The sequence below is a fragment of the Leptonychotes weddellii genome, chromosome 3 (assembly GCF_054177405.1).
Source record: "Leptonychotes weddellii isolate Sample4059 chromosome 3, ASM5417740v2, whole genome shotgun sequence".
NCBI lineage: Eukaryota > Metazoa > Chordata > Mammalia > Carnivora > Phocidae > Leptonychotes > Leptonychotes weddellii.
In genome coordinates, this window is record NC_138371.1 from 150,016,973 (window position 1) to 150,044,936 (window position 27,964).

The 27,964-nt window shown below is 33.9% G+C and overlaps 1 protein-coding gene across 20 annotated transcripts in view; it reads right to left on the reverse strand.

Moving 5' to 3' along the window:
• Positions 1 to 27,964, reverse strand: part of RBM26 (RNA binding motif protein 26) — a 90,637-nt gene that overhangs the window by 22,551 nt on the left and 40,122 nt on the right. For 14 of the 20 annotated variants that reach the window (XR_014143834.1, XR_014143832.1, XR_014143833.1 and 11 more), the window contains exons 10-20: positions 23,251 to 23,362; positions 21,987 to 22,146; positions 20,258 to 20,422; positions 19,473 to 19,604; positions 18,181 to 18,252; positions 11,294 to 11,419; positions 10,882 to 10,956; positions 9,091 to 9,258; positions 7,345 to 7,449; positions 4,078 to 4,278; positions 1,358 to 1,444 (exon numbers count right to left, since the gene is read on the reverse strand). Coding sequence is in view for 8 of the 20 variants with exons in the window: in XM_081815093.1 (XP_081671219.1) it covers positions 1,358 to 1,444; positions 4,078 to 4,278; positions 7,345 to 7,449; positions 9,091 to 9,258; positions 10,882 to 10,956; positions 11,294 to 11,419; positions 18,181 to 18,252; positions 19,473 to 19,604; positions 20,258 to 20,422; positions 21,987 to 22,146; positions 23,251 to 23,362 (1,403 nt within the window). In the remaining 12 variants the exon portion in view is untranslated. The remainder of the gene's footprint in view (positions 1 to 1,357; positions 1,445 to 4,077; positions 4,279 to 7,344; positions 7,450 to 9,090; positions 9,259 to 10,881; positions 10,957 to 11,293; positions 11,420 to 18,180; positions 18,253 to 19,472; positions 19,605 to 20,257; positions 20,423 to 21,986; positions 22,147 to 23,250; positions 23,363 to 27,964) is intronic. The other 6 variants (XR_014143838.1, XR_014143839.1, XM_081815092.1 and 3 more) reach the window with 3 other exon arrangements.

Here is a 27,964-nt window from a genome sequence, read left to right on the forward strand (position 1 = left end):
GTACAATGACAACTACCACTGTTTCATGACTACTGCCTAGAAAATAGAACATGAAGAGACTTACTCAAGCTACCTAACATTACACTAAAAATTGTCACTGAAGCCCCCAATTAAAGGAAGCTTATTCTTAACTTACACTCAATCATACCTTTGAGAAAAAACTTGATCAAAGATCTATTTTTTAATGTAACATGTATACATACAAGTTTATGAGTTTTAAACTCCCATCAATAACATTTTTTACTCTCAAAAAGGATCTTTAAAGTGAAAGATTACCCAAAAGTAGATTTAAAAAAACAAAACTCTAAGACCAGGAACTCCTATTCTATAAAACCATCCACCTCCTACACTGCTAATCTTGACACTAGTTATTACAAGGCCCCAGCTGAACACTTACTGAGACTTTTCAGACCCACAGTCTTTTACTGGTTACAATGCTCCAAGAGCAACTCCTACCAGGCTAGGTACCATTGTGTTATCAAGGAAGTATTCACTACAAAGAGGATAAATCAATTTAGAAAGTTTTTTAAAACTTTAGGCCACAATCCACTTAAAACTTCTGAAAAGCATACTACTCTCTTCCATTCACATTAGGTTAACTGTTTGGAACTCTTACTGCATTTTTCCAAGGACAAGATGGTACATCTATTTCTCTACAATCCTGAAGAAAGAACACACAGGGCTAAAAATGTTCCTATCAATCTCCCATACTTCATACCCATTTTCCTGTTTAATCTTTTAAACCCAGATGAAAGACAAGGTTGCATATACTCATTCTTTGTAAAGACAATTCAAGATACATGGTTTAAGACAACTATATTAAAAGGACCCTAAAAGCTAGAGCAGTGTTATCATGCCTTGGGCAAAAAGTTACAGAGGCTTAGTTGGGGATATGCTGAGCTAGGGACACATTAGAGTTCAGCCTACTGGGACTAGGAAGTAGCATATGAGGGATGCTTTAGAAGATCCGCCATCAGGATTATATCTCAGCTTCTACCTTATCTCTCATCACTCTTTCTGCCAAAGCAGACTTTGTTCTGGGCCAGCTGAGAAAAAGGACAATGGAAAGTCGGGTGGCCCTACCCCCTGTGAAAGAGAAAGGAAGGAGAACTGCTAGTGTCTCAAGACAATACAACTTAATATTCAACTTGGTGACTATTCTAATTACATCATGTTATAAGTAGAATTGCCTAACTGCTCATTCTTTGTGGCCATGAATTACTTCACATAATCTATCTACTGTTGAAGTGTAGTTATTTAGTAAGTTAAAAAAATTTCTTTTATATTAAGACTTAAAAGCAATACTTATAAAACATTTAAATCTGAATTTTCAACAAATTAGATTTCTAATACTTACTGCTTCAGCTTCTGCTCTTGTCTTGAATGTAATTACTGCATGAAGTGAAGAGTCATCAATCTGACAATCTTCAATTTCACCATATTGCTTTAAATTAAAAAGAAGTATTTCCTCCAAATAAATATTTTGAAACATCCAAAATCCTAATGGCTTTTAAAATACCCATAAATGTAACCCAGAATATATAACAATTCATGGTGATTAACAGGAAAAAAATGATGAATAATTCATTTTAGTACTTGATATTATAAGATAAAGAATGGTCCTATTTACAATTCTATACTTTTTTGAATTAGGGAAACTTATACTTGAATGAACTGTTCTTTAAAAAAATGAAACCATGGTCATAACTGGGCTTCCTTAATGCCCTTCCTTCATTATTCCAATCCTAGAATATGCTAAATTCTTTCTAAAACAGAATATTTAATCCTCAGGATATTCTATGAGTTTTTTGTGTCATTCCCAATTCAAAGATGGTGGAAAAAGAAAGATTCAGAGGATTTAAATAATTTTCCCAAAGTAATTAAGTTAAATATCAGGAGAGTCCAGGTCTTTTAACATTCGAACTGACCCTGCTTTCACTCCTATTACATACTCCTCTACACTCCACACTCTTTAAAAAAAAACTAAATAAATTAAATTATGCCTGCTTTTAGTTTGTTGGATTTTATTTTTTCTGTATGTAGAAGGATTTCTCCTTTATCATATTTCCTTTAAACAGCAAACTTTAGCATATAAAATTCTAGTCCTTTATCATTACTAATACCTTCCATCTTTCTTAGCCAAAACCAAAATAACTATGATCTCATTAAATACACACACACACACACACATTCCCCATATCGAAAATTTCTGTAAAGATAACGGACTCTAACATCCATCAGCTCCTTTTAGCTGTCAGTTACTAGCTGTGTGAACTTGAACAAGTTACTTAATCTCTTCATGTTTTATCTTCTTCATCTCTAAAGTGAGCATAATAAAGGTACATACCTCAGAGTTGTTGAGATAACTCATAATATAATAAATTATATAAGGCACTCAGAATAATACCTGCCACAAAATAAATGCTCTGTAACTTTTAGCTATAATTTTTATTATTAATACTACTGGTTCCAGTATAAATTAATGAAGGCATTTTGTTAATCACAATTTAGAACAGTCAATGGGTTTTTTTTTTCTCTGTTACTTGCCCCATGTTCAAATCCTAGGTTGAGACAGAGAACTAAACTTTAAACCTGCATTCTTAAATGATTATTTTTAAATGCGCATTACCATTACTAACTTTGAAAGGAGTTCAAATCTCTAAATGCATGCAAGAATCTCCATGTAAAGGCTCTGAATATTTATAAAACCAAAACCACCCTACTCTCACTAAAACACATTCATAACAAACGCACCTGGTTTATTTGGATTTAGCATATTCTTTGCTAGTTTCTTGATTAGCTATATAACTGTATGCAAAACACTTAATTATCTGGATCTCCTTTCCTTCGGAAAGGGGCGGGGGAAGCTGGGGTGGGTAACAGGCAAGAATTGAGCTAGATTATCTCTAACATCCTTTCTAGCTCTCTGATTCCTTTATTTCTCCCTTTGAAGCCATCAAGTATAGGACTTTCCAGACTCTTTATTAATCATTTTAGTTACTTCTTAAATATATACAATTTCTTTCAATAATTCCCTATGTCCTGACAAAGTAGTTTCACCTTTGTAACTTGTCAAACATCTAAATCTGAATTTCCAAAAGATTCAATCATTTGTGTACCTATCTATAAGCTTATTGTCCCTTCAAGATCTAAGCTCCAATTTTCCTACCTCATGAAATTCTCCTGTATTATCCTTTTTCCATCATATGCCTGTGTGAAAGATACTTTTCTAAGTTACTAAAGTACTTACAGTTTTTAATAAATTTAGCTTGATGATGTGATAAATTATGTTTGCAGTTTACTTTAACTGCTTTGTGTTAAAACAATATATATAAAATCCTTGAAGGTAAAGAACTGGTTATTTCCTATCTCCAGAGCAGTTACTATAGTCCTAAAGGCAAGACTGATGCTTAGTAACTAACCTTTGGGATATCACTAAGAATCACAACATTTAAGTTGAAAAGGCCTTTAGGCAAGTATAATTTCCATTCTGTACACGAGCCCAGTGGATCCCAGGAAGTCCAAGTTAAATAATGGGTTAGCCAGAACTAGAATCTCATTCTCCTTTCTCATAGGCCTATATTAGACTGACTCCCTTTAATTATATCCTGCCAGTGAATAAAGGCAACTTCAAGATCATGTATCAAAATTTTGTCTTATTTCATTTCTAAGGTCAGCTAAATCAAGAATACAGTATTAACAAATAAAAGTTCATCTTAATTAAAAAAAAATCTGGGTGGCCTATGTGATGTGTTAAATTTTCTCTTCAAAGAATGTATCAAATGAAACTAAACTATAGGACATCCCCTTCTGAATTAGCAAAACTTAAATCATTCCTTTCACAGTATCTGAAGGCCTACTGTTAAAGAATAGCAACATTTCTTCCAGATAGCAATTAAACAAAAAATCCCTCAGTTTGTTTTTTAAATAATTAGCAAAAGATTATTATGGATTAATCAAACCCTTTGGTCAGATTAATGGGTTTAAATTACTCATATTTTCATAATTTCCCCTTCAATATCCATTATCCCCAACAATGATTATCAGTATGTGTTTTGTTGGACAGTAAGAAAGTACCGCAAAATGAGGAAGAAGATCTTCTCGATCACTCTCTGTAAATGCAGAAATCTCCAATGCCCTGGGACGATGATCCACCACAGCATGACCAGGCACACCTCGACCTCGACCTCGACCCCTGCCTCGGCTATGAGCTGCACCTCGGCCTCTTGAGTGAATTCCTCTACCCCGACCAGATGAAAGAATCCCTCGTTTTGCAGCCTTGAAGAGATCAGACACACAAGTTAAACATCACAAGCCACATTATATATATATTCTGTCAGAGTAGTCGATCTTTTATACAATTTGACATCATATTCAAATACTGGCCTATGAAAGGATCTCATATAAGTTAGTTTTAGTTTTTAAAGTGAAAGCAAATTTAGGTAGCTGATGAAATTAGAAAACAAAATAACATTAATTTAAACAATGTTTTGAAATTATTAAATGTGACTTTTTCTAAGTTCCTACTTTCCAAGATACCAGACTGTATCATAAAAAGACCAGCAATTCTTGATTTCCAAATAATACAGAATGTTAAAATGTTACTTCAGTTTAAAACATACATAATACACAATAAATTTATTTTTCCACTTATAACTTTTAAATAGTGTATTTGCCTGTTGACTTCTGTAGGTATAATTATCTCAAATTCATCATTTTAGTCACTTATACTAATATCATTTTACAACCAATGTAGCACAATACCTTATATTCCATCACATTGTTCTATATGAATAGTATACCATTCCTTCATTGCACAAATATTTAACAAATACTTCCTATGTGCAAGTCCTTACCTTCCTGAAACTCAAATCCTAGAGGGGTAAGAGACATTTAGCAACCAAGTTACTTAATAATATTAATGAGAAGTAACTCAAAGAATAAGGAAATGCTTTAAAGACTTGAAAAGAACATTAAAGATTGGCAATGAATAAGATACCAGAATGAAAGCTCCACGAGGATATTTTTTACTTGTTTTATTCTCTACTTGATCCCCAGCACTTAGAACAGCAGCTGACAGACTAGATATTTAGTATGTGTTCAATGAATCAAAGAAGAAACGAAGAACAAAAAAGGTAAGGGTGAGGGGTGGGGGCTACAGCATGAACAAAGGAATCAAGGTTGAAAGAAACATGGTACTTCTAAGAATACAGGAAATCCAGTGCAGCTGGACCACATGGGATGAAAAAATGAAGCTAGAGAGACAGGCAGAACCAGATGATGAAAAATTTTAAGGACCACAATTAAGGATTTTTAATGTTATCCCAAGACCCATGAAAATCAGTTAAAACATTTTAAACACAAAAGCATAGTGATGCAATCAAATCGGTATTTAACACGTTATTCTGACTAGTTTTAAGAACACAGTAGAAGATAAGAACAAGCTGGGAAACAAGTTGGTAGGCTACTAAAGTAGCTCCAACAACTGAAGATGGAAGCTTCGTCTACAGTGGTGGCAACACAGAGAAGTAAACATATTTAAGATATATTTGGAGGTAATATACATAAAACTTGGTAATTAATTGATATGGATAATGAAGGAAAGAGAGGAATCAATGAAGATTCCCAGATTTCTGGTTTGGGTAACTGTGTAGATGGAATTTAGGAGCAAGACAAATTCCAATTTTGAACAGGTTAAGTCTAAGGATGTGAGATATCCAAGTAGAAATGTCAAGCAGGCACCACTGACAAATCTCTTCACAAGTATAAATATTTGTTTCTTCATCTCAAGGCAGTTCATCTTAACACTTGCTAAAATAATCTAAAATCCAATAATAAACTTCACAGGTCAAGGATTAATGTTCATAATGGAGCAGCATATACAGACTTATGCTCTGAGGAACACAGTCTCAAAATGTTCCCTGAAAAAGGGGGTCCATGGACAAATAAATTTGAGCAGGACTGAATACTGAATATGTGTATTTAGGGATTCAAGAACCAAAAACCTCTAAAGAAACCCTATGGCAACAAGCATGTTTAATACAACCTTTTCCAAATTTATTTGGCCTCAAAAGCTTTTTGCACTAATAACCTGTTAACAAAAAATGGAATTGGTGTTGTCAATGACACACTCTGGGAAACACTGCATTACTGCATATTCCAATGGTAACTACAAATTAAAGTTTAGCCATCATAAAAGGAAACCAGAAAATGCCATTTGGCATTTAGTTATATCATGATAGAGAAACCAAGCATGGACTAATGAAGAATATTGGTAGAACCATTATTTATTTATTAAAATTTCTGAGCCAAAATTTTAAAAGTAACTTGTTTTTTTAAAATGCCACCAACATAGGCAAGTAATCTCCATAATAAAGAAAATATAATTTCTATATTAACATGAAAGAAATCTTTTTCAAAACCTGTTATCTCGGCCAGGACACAAAGGCAACCCTATCAGGTTTCCAGAGAATGCAAAATGTATGCAGGTTTAGAGACCATCCTATGATTTTCTATGACAGACAAGATAGAGACAAGCACAGTGGCTGCTAAATGTTAAGTCTTTAATACCTGGATGCCAGTACTAAATTCAGAATATGTCCTATTAGAAAAAAATCACCAAGGTGCTAACAAATTTGGGAAAAAAAGCGTAATTCTCAGATGAAGGCAAAATAATCTAAAGAATAAAAAATTTTAATTGTGACATCAATCATAAATGTAGACAAGTACCAACTGCATTAATGACATTAATGTCTCTGTACTTCAAAATGTAATTCTGATTTTTAAACATCTGTTTGCTAAATATTACAAATGCTCATTGTAACAATCAATTTCACTAGGTTTTTCTTATATAATCATACAGCTAAATTAGAAGGAAAGAGTTTATTTTCTTTTATAAACATCCACAGCACCATCTATAGGCAAAACTTAAGTAAGCATGTTTTTAATACAGCTCTCCACTAAAATCTGATCCTTATAGTAACTCAATATAATATGCCTATATATGCACAGAATATCTCTGTAAGAATACCTGAAAAGTCTTTAATAGATTTTGGTCCCAGGGAGAAGGAGAGACTAAAATTAGAAAAGGAACCAAACTCACCAGAAGTGGAAGGACCTGGGTGTACAGGCAGAACTGCTACCACCCCTCATTAAATAAAAGATTTTCTCTCCAGTTCTGAAAAATTTGCTAACTTCTTCTCTCTTTCCTATATCAACTCCCAGTATGTATGTCAGAGACTACCAACAATTATTGACTAGAATGAGGGAGATCTATTTTCAAATTGACCACCATGACTACATCTGCTCCTCTTTAGCATACTGTGTAGTTGTGGTGAAACATACTTCCAGCTGTAACTCTGTATACTTTCTCCGAAGTTCAGTGACTTCTTCTCCAGCTTGCATCTTCTTATATAAATCCAGTTCTGTGTCAAGCAATTCTTTCTGCATCTAGAAAATGGTAATTAATAATTTAAGTGACAATTAATATCCTGCATTTATAAAAAACTTTTTATACAAAGAACTTTTACACATTCCTGTTTAATCCACACATTCCTTCTGTATCTGCAGTCCTACCACCCTAGTCCAAGCCATCAATCACTTCTGGTCTACACTACTACAATAGCTTCCTAACTTGTTCTACTTCCACTCATTTCCCTATAATTCGTTTTCCATACAGAAACCAGACTGAGATTTCTACGGACTGATATGAAGTAATTTTCAGGAAATAACTGTGAAAACAAACAAACAAACAAGGTGTTAACGAGCATTATATAGTATGCTTTTACGCTGGAAAGAATACATACATACATACCAAGAGGGAGGGAAGAATGGGGATAGGGATAGAGTGGCAGGGATCAAAGGGAAAAGGTCTTCTATATATACTTTTTTAATGTAATTTAACTTTCAAATCATGTTAATGTTTTATTTATTCAAAAAATGAAGGTCAGCAAGAATGAAAGGGAAGGGGATCCAAAACTTACTACCAATAGAAATACATTTAACTTTATCAAACTGATGACATAACCACACAAAAGAGGAAAAAAAGTAATCCTAGGCCACAGTTCTGACTCTATGTCCTTAGTTGAACATATTGTGAGCTTGTAAAGAATACAAATAAATTTTGAATCTTTTACTTGTCAGAAGTGGTATTGTTGTAGTAATCCGGGAACTACGTGGAATGTATTAAATGACTGTGCAAATGAGTACTGTACTGATGTTAGTGGGAAGCAAGCTGTCATTATGGGAACAGGATATAAAACATGGAATAAGAGGAAGAAAAGAAGAACCCTGTGGTACTGGATAGAATCAGAAATATCAGTATGAACTCATGATTTTATACATATACATACATACAAGACCAAGTATAAATATTGTATAACTGGAGGTTTTTAAAAATCACTTAGTACCACATGAAATTCTCTTCCTCACTTATTCACATCCAATGGATTGATCTACCTGAATTTCCCCCTTTTAATCAATTCTACATAACATTGTCAAAATGTTACTTTTAAGATTTTATTTATTCATTTAAGAGAGAGAGAATGAACAAGCGGAGGGATAGAGGGAGAGGGAGAAGCTGACTCCCCACTGAACATGGAGCCCAATGCAGAACTCGGTTCCAGGAAATGGAGATCATGACCTGAGCCAAAGACATATGCCTAACGGACTGAGCCACTCAGGTGCCTCCAGAATATTACTTCTGTTTATTAACCTTTTATACTATGAACTCCTTAAAAAATAAAGCTCAAACTCTTCACTTAAGTATTTATCAAGCATTTAGGTACCTGTATCACTTTGTCCTCAAGCTATCTTTTCAAGATTATCTATAACTATCCTCCTAATTACTGACTTTCCAACTGTAATATAAAGGATTTAAAAATTAACAGAGAAAGAATTTAAAAGATTAATAGAGTTTGCTTGTCTGTATATATTTACTATTAATTAATGAAGGAGGTGAAAAATGTTAGCATATAATAGTCAGATTTTAAGCAAAGGATATTACCTAAAAGGAAAACAATCTTAAAACAGTGTAGCATTTTAATGTTTCTTGGTAAGCAGTAAAATGAAGAACACCACAGAATAAAATACCTGAGTCTTGGTTTTTATACTTTTTGGAAGACAGCGTCCAGGAGAAGCAGCTTTGACCTCATCTTTCAACTTGGTAATATTTTTTGTCAAAACCTCTAAAGTTTTCATTATTTCTGCTTTATCTTCAGACTTCATTGATTTGTTTTTCTCCAGTTTTGAAATTAACATCTGCCAAATTTTTAAAAAAGAAAAATTAAGATACTCATTCCTCATCTTATTAACAAAGCAAATACAGCAAAGTAAATATAAAAATAAATAAATACTGGTTTTAGTTTATATATTCATGGCAAAGCTTACAACTAACTACTAAGCAGAATAACAGATTTGGTGGTACTATCTCAATTCAAGTCTTAATCTTGGCACACTTTGTAAAGAATTACACATTACCACTGGTCTTTCAGAACATAAGTTCAAAGTACACAACCCTAAGAAATTCAAGCTGACCACCAAAAAGTCAATTTGAAGTAGTATCAGTAATTTTACTTTCCAATCCATTTGTGGATATTACTGCCTCTAAGTATTCCCACTCCAAATGTAGTCTGCAACCCAGAAAGAACCAGAGGAAGTTTCATGGTTTCCTTCACATAATGAAATCTTAAAAAATTAATTACTTTGTTACCGGGAATAGTAACTGGCTGGCCTAAGAACGATATCCCCAAAATGGACAGGAATCAAAAGATAAACAAGGCAATACGGGGCAGAAGATACCACGTATTATAGGTTTTCTGAGTCAAGGTGGTTTCAGTTTGTGGTGTAAAGTACTATAATTTCTCTTTATAAGGTATATCTAAATTTAAATTAGAAATTATAAGCGAAAACGTAAGAAGTTTCTGTATTTTCAATATTTTGAAATGTCATAACCTTTATTACTAGACATAATCAAAAACTAACACTAAACAGGGGCGCCTGGGTGGCTCAGTTGTTAAGCGTCTGCTTTTGGCTCAGGTCATGATCCCAGGGTCCTGGGATCGAGCCCCGCATCGGGCTCCCTGCTCCCCAGGAAGCCTCCTTCTCCCTCTCCCATTCCCCCTGCTTGTGTTCCTGCTCTTGCTGTCTCTCTGTCAAATAAATAAATAAAATCTTTAAAAAAAAAAAAAAAAAACTGACACTAATTGTCACAGAGCAACCATGTACAAAAGAAATACTGCAAACCATGCAAATAATCTTACATTTTTCTAGCAGCCACATTAAAGATTTTAAAAACCCAAACCAGTAAAGTTAACTAATACTGTATTTAACTCAATATATCCAAAATGCTGTACTTCAACAAAAATTATTGAGATGTTTTACTTTTTTCCTTTGTATTACATCTTTGCAATCTGGTATGCATTTTATATCCATAGAGCACATACCAATCTGGACTAGACACATTTCAAGTACTCAAAAGTTGGATGAAGCTATTAGCTACCATACTGGACAACACAAAACTAGAGGATCCCTAGCCAATTAAAGAAAGGTATGCATTTCAATACTGAGAAAAAGGTTCCAACTCACTATCTGTTGACATACTGTGCAGCAACATATCTGGATAAATACTCCTTATTTTCACTTCAAGTTGACCACCCAGTTCCTTTAAACCACTCCAATCCCCATTTCACCATTTAATGCTCTTCATCCCCAATACATTAATCAACTGATATATACTTTATCACTGATAAATATTTCAGTTTTACCCTTACAACAATTACATAAAATATATTTCATGAGATTAGCTATATAGTGTGAAATTAAATTTACTTAAAATTATAACACCATAAATATATTTTGCCAAATCTAACTTTAATATTTTACCTTCTGTGTTTCAATGTGCTTTTCTAAAATTTCTTGTTTCCTTTTCCTTACATCTTGCTGAAGTTTCAGTGCCTCCTAGAGAAAGAGACCAAAAATATCATTAGAATATTTACTGATAAAACAGATATTCCAGAGGAAAGAAATGGTTGTAGATACAGCAGCTTGGCAACAATTAAATGTAAAGTTTTGCTTTGTACAAGTTAAATATGTATTTAAGTTTCAAAGATCAATCAAGAGAAGCTTTCATTCCCCCCAAAATTAGTATTTACTGCTAAACTATGAAAAATAAAAATTCAGTGGACCCAACATACACTTTTCTTTTAGTTCTATTCTATGATAAGCCTTGAAAAAACACATACATGCAGAAAAGCTTTCCTACATGCACATTTTGTACACTATTATCTGTATTTACCTGTTTTTTTTTCTGTGCTTCATTATTGTCAAGTGCAGAGGTGGAAACAAGTAAGGTTTTCTGTGCAGCCTTCAAAGCAGCTGGATTATACACTGTTTTAGTTAGGCCAGTAGATGTAGACAACACCTACCAATACAAATTCAATTTCTTAAAAAATGTACCAAGCATTCGTGATTACCTGTCTTTTCTACAAAACTCAATTTTAAAACACTTTTGTCAAAAATCAGTACATTAAATGTATTATATACATGTAATAACTAAATCACATTTAATGATTTGAAAGGAAGGGTATGACTGAGGCATAAACTATAAAATAAAAAAACTAAATTACCAGCATATACCTATAGAAAAAAAAGAACATACAAAAACTTGAAATAAAGAAAAAACATTGACATTACTATATCACTGAGAAATTATTAGTTGCTAAAAACATTTACTTAATATTCCTAGTGACTAAAGCAAAAACTGTACACAAGAGCATGACACAGGAGGAAACTGGATACTGTCCCTCAATTTAACATGATCATTTGCAATTTATAGTTCTGAAATTAACCTTTCTTAAGAACTTAAGAAACTGCTTTCTTCCTCCATTCCTCTGCTTGCACTGATCCCTCTGTTTTAAGTGACCTTATTCCCTTAAACCCAGCTCAGGTTCAGCACCAAACAGTCAAGAATTCCACAAAGCCCTGATCATTTATTTCTTCTACCCAGATCCTTCCATGAAATTTTATTCCTACGGCTATTCAAACATTTAATTAAAATGACCTAATGATATATTAATTTACATGTCTCTCTCCTTGTCTACACAGTAAAGCCAACAAAACCATGTATTTCTCCTCTTTGTGCTTCTTCTACTACCTAAACCTTGTTACCAACTAATTATGAGACCCTGGGTAACTTCAAGCACCTTTTCTGGGCCTCAGTTTGTTCATCTGAGAATGTTTAAGTTGATGGCATCTAATGTCCTTACAAACTGAAAAATTCATTCCATGAGGGTAGGGTTTTTTTTTTTTTTTGGCTTCGCTCACCACTCTATCTTCAGTGCCTAGAAAGTGCCAAGGCATGTAGTAAATACTCAACAAATAGTTTTGCACTAAATTAAACTGAAATGATGATAGATTGAAGTGTACAATCTACACAGGGTCAATTCAAAAAAATAAAAGTGTATAGGCTACCTTTTTTATTCTTCAAATGCCAAAAGTTGTAGGTTCTATGCTGTGGTTAGTTAACAGTTCTTTATTGAGTCTAGAGATCCCTTAAGGGAAATCTATGAATGTTATAAAAACTAAACATGGAACCATATGTATGAACAATGTAACTTTCCTGAGGAAAAAACATAGTTTTCCAAAGCGTTAAGGGAGTTCCCTACCAAAAAAAGGGGTTAAAAGAACTACACAAACAGAAGATCATCAATGAGAAAAAGAGCCCTACTTTTAGCTACTAAAATATAAACATATGGGTCTATCAGAGAAGTATCAATCAGACACCATTTTCTAATGTTCTATCATGAAGTTAAGTTAGGGAACATCACAAAGATTAGACAACTCATCACTATTCTAAGTATTCAAGAATATTTTAGCCTCCAAGTAAAATAAAAACCTAGAATACCATTAATTATACTGGTTCCATACAATGCAACTGATGTTTAAAAATAAAGGTTCTTTACAATACTTGATGTGTATCAAATCTGACTGATACTTTTCTTCAATAACAAAAAATAATACTCAGATATCACTAACAAATAATGAAATGGTTGCATTCAGTAAAATATGGAGTAAACACAGATTTACTTTGCAGTCTCACTTCAGTCACCATTCTCTGTAATACCAGAAAACAATTTCTTCTATGCTACCTTACCATACCACACAATGCTAAACTGCATGATCATACAAGTATAACAGAGTAACTTTATAAAGAAACACAAGATAATGTGCTAAAAACAGTGTGAGTGTCTCATAAACGGTTTTCTTCATGAGAGCTCTATAAAAAGTTGAAAAGTTGTGACCAAAAAGATTTCTATACTCAAGTAAGTTGGAAATAACATAAACCTACTTTCTAGTTTCAAAATGCATTTTACCGTAAGAGCTGTGAGAAGGCCTGAAGTAAAGAAACCCATATAATTTGTTTAATTTGGCATTTCTTCAATTTCATTGAGAAGGGAACACTCCTTTTCAAAGTGTACTTATTAACATCTGATATCAGACTAAGGAGTGCTGATTCAAAGTGAATAAAACTGTATGACAAGAATGAGGAGACTCCTTTACTCCTAAAAGCATCCCACTTCCTTGTTTTATCCAAGAACTGCCTTCTATACAAACAGAACATTAGCTAACATATTTCACTGAGCTCAAAACATCACTATGAAACACATTATCACAATGTACCCCCACTAAAGACAAAAAGGTTGCCAATTATAACCACAAACACCAGTAAGATGTAGCCTAATTTCAGAGGTGTTGAAAGGTGAAAATAAAATGTCTTAGAAACAATGAACTATTAATCACAAATGCTGCTCACTATTTGAATCTATCTGGTTCTAGAGTTTAGATAGTAAGAGTATGAATAGCAAGGGATATCTGTATTTTCAAAAGACAAGGATGGAGTTGTGATAAAAGAGAAGAAAATCTGTTAAGAATGAAACCAGTGGAAGGAAATGACAAATCCAACAGAAAAGAAGGTGCTACAACTCCTAAGAACAAAGTCAAAGCATAGGTGGTGGTCTTTCAAACAACCACACCTTCTCTTATTTTCCAAACAGGTTTCGGCATGTGCTGTATTTTTACATACTGATCTTATTGCATTCACCTATTAACTCTAAAGGCTGGTGAATTCTTTTGGATTTTTCACATATACTATCATGTCATCTGTGAGTAAATATAGTTTTGTTTCTTCTTTTGCCACCTTTTCACCGTTTATTTTCTTGCCTTACTATACTGGTTAGGCCCTACACTAAAAAAAGTGATGAGAGTGGACATCCTTTCTCGTTCCTGATCTCAAGCGGGAAATCATTCACTATTCAGTATGTTAGCTATAGAGGTTTTATGAAGATAAACTTTATCAAATTAAGGAAGTTTCTTTCTATTCTTATTTTGTGCATTGTTTATTGTGACTAAGTAATAAATTTTATCATATGCTTTTTCTACTGAAATAATCATAGGAGGTTCTTCCCACCCTTCTCCCCCTTAGTCTGTTAATGTGGTGAATTAAGCTGATTTTCAAATGTTAACTCAATCTTGCATTTCTGGAATAAATTCTACCTGGCCAGGTCGTATTATCTTTTTTCATATCACTGAGAATTTGTTAATTATTTAGCTTAGGATTTTTATGTGTACATTCATGAGCTATTGCTTATAATTTTCCTTTATTGTAATATATTTGTCAGGTTTGGTGTCAAAGGTCCGTTGAATTCAAAAGGTGAGCTGAAAAGTATCATATATGCTTTGTTATTAAAATGTACATCACATTACTACTACCTCTCACTTTCCAAGACAAAGTCAATTTCTTAACAAGATAGAAGTTATAATCCATTAACACCTCTTTATCTTATTTCCTATGTAAAATATTACCAGCCATAACTACCACTAGTTCTTGTAAAGAAAGAGAAAAACAGATTTTTCTCATGGATAAGAATGGAAGGGGGGAAAAAAGTATCTTGTAAAAATTATTAAAAAAAGAACTTGGTTCCCAGAAAATTCAGCATACAAGTAATTTTATAGAAATCATCTCTCTCCGTAAGAAAAACAATCCTGGTAATAATTCTGACTAAATAATCCAGGTAATAATCCTGAGAGAGATCCATGTATTAAAAAAAAAAATCAAAAGTAGTCAGTAACAGTTATGAAAAAAGAAACTCATAAATTCCTGTTATATTTAAAGTAGCAAAATTACACAACAAATGCAAATTTAAAAATCAAAGGGTTACTTAGATGACTGCATTTTATAGTTAAGGAAACTGAGAGAGTAAGATTTGTTCAGGATCATACCTAATGTCAGCTGCTGTATCAACAGCTGAAGTCTCACAAATGACTTGCAATGTTCCTTCAGTATACCACACACTTTCCCTTTTAAAAGTTGCACGGTACGTATGTTAATGTATCATATTGCAAAGAGACCAAGATATATATTTTTAGATTTAAAAAAAGGGGGGCGGGGAGAGAAACTACTGCTAAGCTGCTAAGAAACAATAACATCCTGTATCACAAGTCTAATACACCTGAAACTAATAATGATATACAAACATTAAATAGTCAAGTGATTAATCATTTTACCTTCTTAGTCTTTAAGAAGGGTCTTAGGGAGATAATTTGGGCAGTCTTAAGTCTTTCTGTAGACTAATCAAGATGGTACAGATGCCACCTTTATTCTTGATAAATTGCTCTGTCGTGAGAGGTACTCAAACATCATTTCACTGATCACTCTTTCCAAATAATACCTATTTAATAGCTACTACAATGCCTTAAGATTTAGCAGTATCAATTAGGTTTTAAGTTTCCTCTCTCAACTCTCTCACAAAAACGACTTTTAGAATAAAGAAGAATCACTGAAGGGTTTACTCAGTGTTGTTGAGAGGAAGGGGAAAATTTTTACATTTTTATACTTACTTGCTTTAATAACGACAGAAGATACTGTATAGATACTAGTTTTGAGTATTTCCCAGCCTTCAATTTGATGATGGGAAACATTCTTCTATCCTTCCTAAGACTTCTCTGAATCACTAACCTCTAAGGATTCTTCAGCAAAAACCCCTATAGACTTGGCGAACGGGAACAACCAAGAATAAGCAAAAACAAAATGCTATTCTATAAACAGGTTCACTGAAGATGACTGGAAGTTACACACTTGCAAGTAACTGCTTTCCTTAAAAGATTCTTTACAGTATTTACAGTATTTTTTCATGAAAATACTACCATCAATGATTTTTCAGTGAGTGGTAACTATATGAGTAAATGTATACTATCAATTCCAAATTTATATCCCCTTTATCCTAAAGCTATATAAAACACATTAAAAAAACAAAAACAGAAGCAAACATACCAGAAAGGTTCTGTAAAAGCTATAATTAGTAATGTCAATTTCTAAATCTTGACATAAACAGATGCTAAGCATAAAGTTTTTACGCCTCTCCAGAATTCGTCATTACTACACAAAGTGTAACAGACTTTATTTTCTTTATTCCTTAGTTACTTATTATCAAGGAGGATAAACCTAATCAAAGTAAGTATTTAGATACTGTTAAATTCAGTAACATAGACTAATACATAGACAAATTCAGGGGAAAAAAGGGAGGCATTATATGGAAAAAATTTGAAGATTTTATAGAATAGTGTAAAGAGATTTTCAATCTTTAAAAGAATGACTAGAATTCACTTAGAGGAAAATGAACTCCAGGAAAATCACCAATAAAAAGAAAAAGAAAAAGGCAGGAAAGAGTGAGGAACAATGAGTAGAAAAGGGCCTGCTAAGGTAGAACGAAGGACTAACACGGAGATGTGTGGCCCAAATAACCGAGGTATGATGAGCTATGAATCAAGCAGTTATTTAGCTGGGGAAATGAAAGTTTCTGTAAGAAGTTAACATTAAAATAAGGCTGGGATTTTTTACGATGGTGATATATAAACTACAGGAGGGGCATACAGCTAGGACACCACATCTAGAGGCCTGGAAACTGAAGGTCGTGGAAGAAAGAGAAGTGGATGACAAACACAAGTGAATGACTGAACAACTTGGAAAATGGTGGTATAACTTCCAGAGGTTGGGTGAGGAGGAGAGGTTAATTTATGTGGGAAGTCCTCATTTTTTAAGCACATTATGCCTGAAGTAATGCTGAGGTGCCCAAGATAAAAATCTGAAATACAGAATAAGATTTGGATTCAAATTTTTAGAATTGCCGTAGTTTAACACGGTAAATAAGGAAAAGAATATACAGAAGAACCAGTGGAGAGAGGTTAGCCATCTCATGGAATGCTCTATGTAACATATGGAGTCAACTTCCTACATAATCTTAATAATGGAAAGAGCCATGGATGTAAAATAGAGGAGACCCACATTCCAGTCCTGACTCAATATTTCCTAGTACATCCACTTGGGCCTTACCTTCTTTTTAAAGTGAGGACAGAGAAATGAGAAAAATTATCTAATCCTGTTCTGTGATTCCATATACCCCAAATAAGACTAAAGACCAGAGCATTCACTCATACCTAAATAGAAAAAAATAAATAACACATCTACACAGAACTGTAAGACAGGTCCATGAATGGTCTTAATCAGTATTTACCCCATCATTTAAAAAAAGAAATGACAAATGACAATTGTCAGGCTATGTACAATAGCTGTTAGTAATAAAAAATTTACATTTACATCATCCTTTCCAATTAGAAAATACTTTTAAATGAATCATTTTATTTAATCCTCACAAAACCCTGTGAGCAACACAAATTTACAATTATCATTTCACCAATGAGGAAAAAGAATCAGAAACGTTAAGAGCACTGCCCAATATCATGCTGGTTAGTAAGTGAAGAGCCAGAACTCAAACTCCGGTAAAATTCCTAATTTGTGGCCTTTTCCATTAGGCTGCCAGAGTTTTCAAATTAAAATGCACAGTATCTCTAAAGAAAACATAGTAAATAAAAAGAGAAAATGAAAAGAAGGAAGCACATGGACATACAGTGAGAGGCAAATATTAAAATGCTGATGCAAAAAGTAAAAAAAGTATAGGCAAATATTTTTCTTTTTCAGCAAATGGAAAGCAAAAAGGTAGGAATAAGAGATACAGATACTATTAAGGAGCAAGAGTTTAGAACTATGAAAAAAATTAAAAAATTAAGATGCCACCTGAAAACATGTATGAAGCCAAGACAAACACATCATGCTATTATTCTTCTTACCTTTTCAGTTGCTGAAACAGATGGCTTTGATACAAAACCCAACCTGTCCTTCACAGATAACTTAGTTACATTCTAAAAAAATTAAAATGGACATATTCAGTGTTTCCCCAAACATACAGGTCTGTTGGGATTTTGAACATTCGGATTCTACTAATATATACTGACTCATTAAGTATACAGATGTTAATCACACAAACTTGGGCCTTTTTCCAAAGACAGAGACAGAAAGAAAATGTGTGTGGAAAAACAAACAGTAGGCAGTATTACTCAATCATAAACAATTATGATGTAAAGTAAGGTTTGAACCAGGTATTTACTAAAGTCCCCTCCAGTGATACAGAATCATAAATTCTTAGAATCCTATGTTGACAAGTAGAAAGTGTGAACATTATAAATATCAGATTTGAGTAATTAAAATATGTGCCTGCTTCTTGAGCTTAAAAAATAAAAGCCATTCTTTCCTAAAGTATATTTTTATAGCCAAATACACTGTTTCCAGTGATGATTTGAGATAACAGGATGGGGAATTATTATTGTAATTGGGGTTTTTTTTAGTAACTAAGAATTTATCAATTTCCACTCTGCATGTTTTCACAGAATCTCATTATCTTACTCTTCAGGAATTATCTAGGAAGATTATTTTAATAAAACAGCATCCTAACTACATCCTAACACTACTTTAAACAGCAAATGCTGAAACATCTAGAGACAAAAGAAAGCTAAGTTTCAGAGACTGAGAGTGCAGAAACAAGAAACTGCCACTCAAGTGTGGAAGGCAGTGGGAAGGGAATGACATGTGGAGAAGAGAATCTGAAAGTCAGGAATAAGTGATGCAAAGTTCTGAGAGCTGCATAAGTAACCTGAAACAGTATTATCAAGCATGCTAAAACCTGATGGCTTAAAAGCCTTCCCTTCCTAAAAGCTTTTGGTGCAGGGTACTATATCATTCTCTCTGACACAGAAACCTAGTTAAGTAAAAGATGATGGGAAAAATAAGATTTAGTGTACTGAACTTCATTTATCAGGCAGTTTTGCTTGAAAATAACTCCTCCACAAAGTGAAAGGGAACTCAAGTATTAACTAGAGAGAGAATTTAAAATTCAAATACTATAGGAAAAGTAGAATGTGAAAATCTTATGCTAATGGCAAAAAGAAAATTTACAGGTGGAGTTCACAGACTATGATATTTCCGTATAAAATATATACAATTAACTATAATTCAAATCACAAGGGAAACTAATTTGCTGAGAACCTGTTATGGGACAGACACAAGGAGAAGACTTTTCATTTACCTGAGGAAGGTCTGAACTGGCACTCTGGGCTTCTGCTGGTTCAACAGTATTTGAAGGTACTGGACCCAACCGCTCTTTGACCGACTGCTTCACAACAGGTAAAATGGGCTGCTGGACTAAGGGCTGCATTACCTCAGAACAAGAAAAAATGTTAAACAAGAGGATTAGCTCATGAACATGTCAAGTAACCTCTGTTATCTGTTATTAAATTGCCCATGTAGACAGTTTTAAAAGCGCAGCTTATAATCAAAACCTGTCTTCCAAATTCCTTCATACACATATACAGATGTTTTTCTTTGCATAAATTAACTTATTTATAAAGTAAATAATGAACAGGAGAAAATTCAATTGAGAAACAAACTGCTATAAACCCTCCTACAAACAACTAATCTAACATTACTTAGTGACTGGTTCAGTGACTGAAAAAGAGAAAGAGGAAGGAGGGAGGGAGAGAGGAAGGGAAGATTTTCCAAGATGAACACACAGTCTGAGTTTCTGGAATATGTATAGCTACCACATACTGAGTATCTCCTATCTACCAGGGACTCTTCTATATGCTTTACATCTTAACATCCTACAACTGTCTAAACTAGGGAATTAACTTCACAATAAAATGAGAGAACAGGTTAGGGACATTAAGTAAGTTCCTTCAGTCTTTACAGTTAATAGAGTTAGAGCCAGAATCTGAACTCAAGTCTACCTGACTGCAGTACTCCTGCTGCTCTTAAACACTATGCTGAGCTTTCTAAGAAAAGCAGTGAATTTCACACAAATCTCTCTCTTACCTTTGGAGAAGTAGTTTGTAATTGCTGGGTACTTCCTTCTCTGTGCCAATAAACCTTAATAAAGCGATTGTTTAGTACTGCTTCTGTACTTGATATAGCTTTCTTTGCTTCTTCATATGTTGCAAACTGGATAAGAGCACCTTCAGGATCACCATTATAAGCAACCTAAGATTTAAAATATTCAGAACAGTGAATTCCAAAAGAATCCACTGCTTCATCCAGTAAAATTCCTCAAGAGATGAAATTCTGGTCCCTCCAGGTAATATTCTATCTTTACCCTTTCTTATATCTAGATTATTTACCATAGTTTACTTTCACTCCCAAAGATATGTTAACTAAGGACTGTACAAAATGCAACCTGAAACAACAGTGAAATACCATGTTTTGCTCCTCAGTTTTGAAAATCTTCCTAAATTAATTTTACCAGGGCAGTTAAATTGTATGACGAAAAGAATATTCTGAAAACTTTTTTGTGTCTCCATCTAAATGTGGTAGATAAAACTGAATTGCTATAAAAAGATATTCAGAGATATTTAAGACTAGGTAACTATGGGGTAATATGTATACCACAGGCCCAAAATACATATATTTTGTGTGTGCTAACTGGTAAGTAGATAGACACAGAAATAAAAAAAAAATTAGAATAATACATGATATATTTTTAACAATAATAGGATTATGAGGATTATGGGGATATACGGAAAGGAATGAGAAGGACACAAAGAGCTGAAGGGGAAACATTTCCTTTAAATTCTATACAAACTTCTATTGCCCCACACCAAAGAAGCATGCATTTTTTCATGTTCTTTTTATATTATTTTTTAAATGTCAAGAAAGCAAAATTTTCCAAATAATCGACTTCAGTTGTACTCTCTAAAACTTATTTTTATCAGGTTATGGGAAATAATTATTTTAGTTTAAAAGAACATCGTACAAACTGGAAAAAAAGCCCAACATTATTTCAACATTTAGACATACCATATATTTGTAAACTCAACACTAAATAACCTCACAAATTACGTATACCCAAGCCAAGGTCTAATGATAGGTGAAGTCATATACAAAATGTACTGATATTTAATCCTTAAGGATGTTCAAAAGTGATAGAGGAAAAAGTTAAATATTTAAACTAATTAAGGATCACGTGGTGTTTGGGCCCCAAAAGTATCTGTTAAGTGCTTCCCACTATACAGGCAGCAAAAACAACCTGACAAGCATTCTGCTGTAATGCTTCAGAGAACCTAAGGAAATGAACACTATTAAACATTAGATTTTCCAGGGCACCTGGGTGGCTCAGTCAGTTAAGCATCTGCCTTTGGCTCAGGTCATGATCCCAGGGTCCTGGGATTGAGCCCACGTCAGGCTCTCTGCTCAGCTGCAGCCTGCTTCTCCCTTTCCCTGCCACTCTCCCTATTTGTACTCTAATAAATAAATATTTAAAAATAATAAATAAAAAAGATCAGATTTTCCTACTCTGATTAAAGTTTGCTATAATTTTATGATAACTTCTATTAGGCAGGAAGCATATAATAATCAAAACTGCCTTCTGAAAGCAAAAAACTCACTCAAAATCACATATTGTTTCAAAAATAGTTTCATCTCATTCCAATTTTCCAAATTTAGAATGTCACCAAATTTTCCATCTTCCTTTATAAAAGTGTTTTTCTTACATTAAACTCCCTCCCTAAATAATTAAGCAAAGACAAGAGAATGACTTCATAGCTCTTACCTGTAAGTTAACCAAGGTTCCAAATCGACTAAAATGTTCATTAAGTTTGCTGATATTATTTAATTCTGGGGGAACTTTTCTAAGTTCAAGTTTGGTATTTTCATTTCCAAACTGAACCTTCTTCTGGAAGCCTGGGCTGTTTGTTCTATTAAAATTTGGCCTGTAACAAAAATCAAGTTGATTAATACATTTATCAATTTTCAAATAGATAAACCCCTATCAAGCACAAATTAATAAAGTTTTACAATGTAAGTTCAATTATTTTTTCAAAACTGAAATTACTGGTTAATAAAGAAAATTTAAATTTTCTTCCAGAAACTGAAATTTCCAAATTAGTACTGTACATATCTTTCATAGAAGCTGAGAAGGGTTCTTCTATACCATTTATTATGTTCCACTTCAAATCCATGCCTACTTAAGCAGGAAAGGTCCAGTGCTCTTTTAGTAAATTTGCATATACAGTTTTTGTTGCACTTCTGCAAAAGCTAGCTTACTGAAATGTATCCTATTCTAAAACACTGATTAAAAACAAGGTACAACCGTCTCAACCACTTTCCAACTTAAAAAAAAAAAATGTCAAAACTGTAAACCATACATCTGGCACTTGAAAAAAGGACAAAACTGTGGCCCAGAGAGGTTACACTGCTTGCCTTACATCACAGAATTACAGGCAGAGCCAGAACTGGATATTATCCATTATCAAATGATGTTAAAGCTCTGAAAGTGTGATCCAGGTCCTTCCCTCCTTTAACTTGCAAATTTATAAGAGAATCATCACATGCATCCCAACATTCTTGTTCCTTCCCTCTTTCTCTGAAGCCCTTCCCTGACAACTTTAATGTCTATCCAGCCTCCCCTCCTCCCCAAGAGATCACTTTCCAGCTCTTAATAGGACTTGGCCACATGCTAAAGCCTCCTCCCAAACCTGACCCAACCCTAATAGTGGGCTCATGACTATCCTTTATATAGGTAGTTTTCAGTGACATCTCTAAGTTAAGCAGTGTTTTTTTCTGGAGGTGGGGAAAGGTAGAAAGAGGAAAAATTGTGTTCTAGACTACCACACCATTTCTATATGAAAATGCCTTCCAAGTACCAATTAACTTACAAATATTTAGAAATCAATGTACACTATAGTGTGAGACTGCTTACAGAACAGAATTATATAAAGCTCATTTTGAAAGAGAATACTACACTGCCAAATAATATTCCAGTATCCTAAAAATCACTGTACAATGAAATTCCTCAATTTTCCCTGCCAGCTTACTTATCAAACCAGGTCTTCTTTGTAGGAGCTCCAGGCTCCCCGGAACCAATGGTTCTTTTCCTTGATTCTGAATCCACTACTATCCTCATACTGCTTTTATTAGGAGGCTTTTCTATTTGAAAAGAAAAGAGAGCACAGATTAATACTCTGTTTATCACAGCTACTTCCTTAAATACAGACTGAAAACAAAGTTCTGGCTTTTTGTCCAAATACATATTTTTAGAAGAAATAGAAATAAATGTAGATTCAAATATAATAATCTAAGGGATTTTAACTTATTCTGAATTCTTTTCATACCTAACTAAAGAAGACTCAGTAATTCTTACATGTCAAATTACAATATGACTTCTGCAGGCCATTTCTTTTTGAGGCGGGGGGGGGGGTGTGTGTGTGTAAAATCCACATGACTGTTTCCATTTGCCATCACCCTCCCCATAAATAAATGTACAAATAAACCATCTTGAGGCTTTGAGTTCCTAGTTTTGAAATCAAATGCACAATCTAAATTTAACATTTATTCAAATTTAAATTTATTCAAAATTTAACATTAACCCAATGACCTTTAAGAATTTGTAACTTAAAAAAAAAAAAGAATTGATAGAGTTGTGATTGAAGTAAATTGCCTATTTAAATATCAACACAGTAACACAAAGTACACTTGATTTTTTTTTTTTTTTTTAAGATTTTATTTATTTCTTTGACAGAGAGAGACAGTGAGAGAGGGAACACAAGCAAGGGGAGAGGAAGAAGCAGGCTTCTGCTGAGCAGGGAGCCTGACACAGGGCTTGATTCCAGGACCCTGGGATCGTGACCTGAGCCGAAGGCAGACGCTGAACGACTGAGCCACCCAGGTCCCCCAGCATACTTGATTTAAAAAGGTATTCAAGATTGAAATGCAGTACAAAAGATATATGTGTGTGTGTGTGTGTGTGTGTATGTTACTTTCAACACTTTTCATTTACTTAGTTGGAATGTGACAAACATAGGTATATTTAACCTGTTATTCCTAAACAACACTAAAGCTTAAAACATGCAAACCTTAATCCACATAGAAAAATATAATTTTAAAATCCTTTTTAAAGATGGATAAATTGATTGCATATAGCCTATTCTTAATATTTCTAAACATATAACTAACCAAAATAACTTAAAGTGTTTCAGCACAACCTCTCTCATATGGCTACAACTCTGATCTCCATCAATCTCTCTACCGCACATGAACTCTAAGAGTCAGTCCTCAATTTCTAACTTGTCGGTTTTCTCTGGCCATCTAGTTCTGAAAATCCTACAGGTTTCTCAAAACTCAGAGTACATACAAAGTACAAATTATCTTCATATCAAATGTACTTTTCAAATCTTTCTTAAGCATTTCTATTAATGAAACTACTATTTGATTTCTGAGTGCCATGGCCACATCCCTTCAATTCATCTTACAGATTTCCTCTCATTTCTGAGACAAGCTTGGTACAAACTTGCATTACTTTTCACCTAGTCTACTGTACTTTCTGGATTCTCCTTCCAGCAACTCGTCCTATATAAAGAACTAGTAAAATCAGTGCCCCCGAGCTCTGCTGCTTTCCTTCATCTTCAACCTCTTCCTCTAAACTGGCACTTCCCATCAACATTTAAGCAAGCTCAAATTACCCCGTTTTTAAATGAAACCTCATAAAACTACTTCCCCTCCAGCTACGGCCTTCCCCCTCTCCCCATCCTCACAGCTATTTCCTAAAGAGATGTTACACTTGCTAACTTGCTTCCCTACCACCCATTCACTAACCCTCCAAAAACTGGCAGCTGCTCTCATTACTGCACGTAACGTGCTCATCCTAAATTTGCTGATGTCCTAAAACTTGTTGCTTAAGCTTATAAATACATCCCAGTCCTTTTCTTACTTGACCTCTTGATCATTAAATGCTGTTGATCACCGTCCTCTCCTATCTTCTCTTATTTTTCAGGACTTCTCACTCCCTGCTTTTGTCTGTGCCTTTTTGACTTCATTTTCTCAGTGCCCTATGTAAGCTCCCTCTTCTCTGCCCACTGTTTCAAATACTGGCAGTTCTCCAAGCTACTTACTTGGACTTTCCAATCTCACTCTACGCAATCACCTTAAGACAGCTATTACCATGGCTTCATTCATCATTTTTAGTGATTCTCAAAGGGAAGGAGAGTATATCAGAAACACGAGAAGGGCTTTCAGAACCTGTGTCAGTCATGCTTGCAGATTTGGGTATGCCTCGTTCCATCTCCCTGTACCTCCCCCAATTACTAATGGCACAGAAGAAAAGATTAAGAACCACTGTTCTACATGCTCATGATTAAAAATCTGTATGTTCTAAACCATCTGTCTCTTACAGACCTGATGTCCAGATCCTATCTCCGACTGGATATTTCTCTTCAAATGCCCCAGGACACAACAAATTAAACACTTCCAAAACTAAATTTATTTTCCTACCAAATCTGTTCTTCCTCTCAATGAATGATATTATCAGCTACCCAATTATCCAGAGCAAAAACCTGGTGTCTTTAATTTCATCCTCTCCATTTCACCCATTCTAAGTCCCGCAATCCAATAATGTCGTCAATTCTTTCTACTAAATTTAAATCTTTCATTTCCCACTGTTAGTACCCTACTCCAGCTACCATACTATCATCTCTTTTTCTAGAATTCTTCAAATGCCCTTAACTGGTCTCTTACCTCCCTCCATATATCTCACTCCCTCTGTTCCAGTCATAAAGTTTTCAGTTTCTCAAAAGTATTATGGAGTGTAAGTGCTTTATCTACCCCCTTTCTTTAGCTAACTCATCCTATGTTTCCACAGCAGATCAGGTAGAAACATCCAGTATCTAACACTGGTGATGTTCACAGTGTAAGTTGGCAGTTTCTTTGCCCAGTGGTATCTTCACAAGACCAGTTCTGCAACAGGATTTGTGGCCTTACTCCTGCATCCCAAGCCTGGTTCACTGGCTTTCTTGAATTTTTGAGCTATCAAATATCCTTTTTTACTTTAATATGTTTATTTGAAGGTTCACTAAGAAAAGCAGTGATATATTTTTCCCCCAGTCATTGTGATGTGTTTGTTCCAACTCATCTATATTCTCTCACTCAGACTCTCTTTCATTGTTATTTATTTAAGAAGTATTAAAAACAGAAGTTCCTCTTGGTATACAATTAGTAAATGTGTCTATTAGTTATATATACTGAGTTTACCCCGCAATATCCTTTTAATAAATTGCTTTTATGCTTAAAATTTTTTAGCACTGGTTTTGTTGACAGCAAATGGAAAACCACTTAGCCCTTATTCCTACCTATATCCAGTCAAGGAACATCTATCAAATTCTTTACCTCCTTAGAAATCTGGAAAGAACAATTCTGAGTTTCTCAGTCACTTGCATTAGTAATTCTAAGGTATCAATGGGCCTAAATTTTTTCATGTTTAATGATGATGATTCCCCATCAAGTTTAAAGTACGAAACGTAACAATATAATTATCACATAACAGTCTATGACAAATTTAAATTAAGGCCATCATCTACAGACTATAAGAAATGTACACTAATTATATAATAAATAATATTAAAAGCTTTTAATTATGTATCTGTCACCATCCAGGACAATAAATTTCAAACCAAATAGGCAAAAGATGAAAACATTTTGGCAGGAGGAAGAATGAAAAAAGATGAGGAAACAGAAATATAGGTACTACTCAATTTAAATGGGGTGCTAAATCAGTTCTGTGGTACATAAAAACAATGTTATTAGTGGAAAATATATTCCTAAACCAATTCACAAAAAATACTATGTGATGTATATGAAGAACAGTACTAAAATAATCACTATATACAATGATTCTATAGGAAAAGGCATTCAAATTTCTAACCATACATACTAGACATTTTTCTCTCAATAGGGCCACTTCCCGTAACTTGTAACTACACACGTGTGGAGCTGAAATTGCCACAACTGCAACTTCTACATGGTAAGATTTATATGCAAGGAGTATGATCCCTCTTCCTTTTCTTAATCACCATCAAAAAAGTTTGCCTGGCATTGGAATGAGTCTAATAAATATTTATCTGCAGTAGCATATATTTTTGCCACACCTAAGCAGCAAAGTAAGAAAGAGATGACTTCATGTAGGAGGTTCCAGTAAAAGCAAAGAGTACGGGTATGATGAAAAGAAAGGTACTAAGTAGTGACTCAAAGAAGAAAGGGATTTTCTCTGAACTAGTCAGGAGAGACTTGGGAGATGAAGAGCCACAATCTTAAGTGGCTTATAATTTTCATTTATAAACAATCTTACATCCCTTATAAAAAACTCTTAAAAAATATTTTTCTTCTGTTGTTGTTAATGATAGCTATTAGGATTCCTCAGTGAGAATTTAAAAGATGTGAGGGAAAGGTGGCAGCCACATGAAACACTTTCCTGTATAATCAAAGATGATATAAATTAAATAGGGTATAAATTATAATGTTCCCCACACCTCTATAAAAAAAAGTCCTCTGAACAATCAAGTTAACAGATGCAGAATTTGATAGTTTCGAAGAACAAATAAAAAAATGCAAAGAGTAAGTAATCACAAGTTTACTAAACCACATTAGGTACCAGTATTTAACAAGCTGGACTTTTATTCATGATTGATGAGGCATGATTTTTTTTTTTCCACTAGAAAAAAAAGATAACAAGGCAAGACCACAAAGAAAATGGGATTTAAA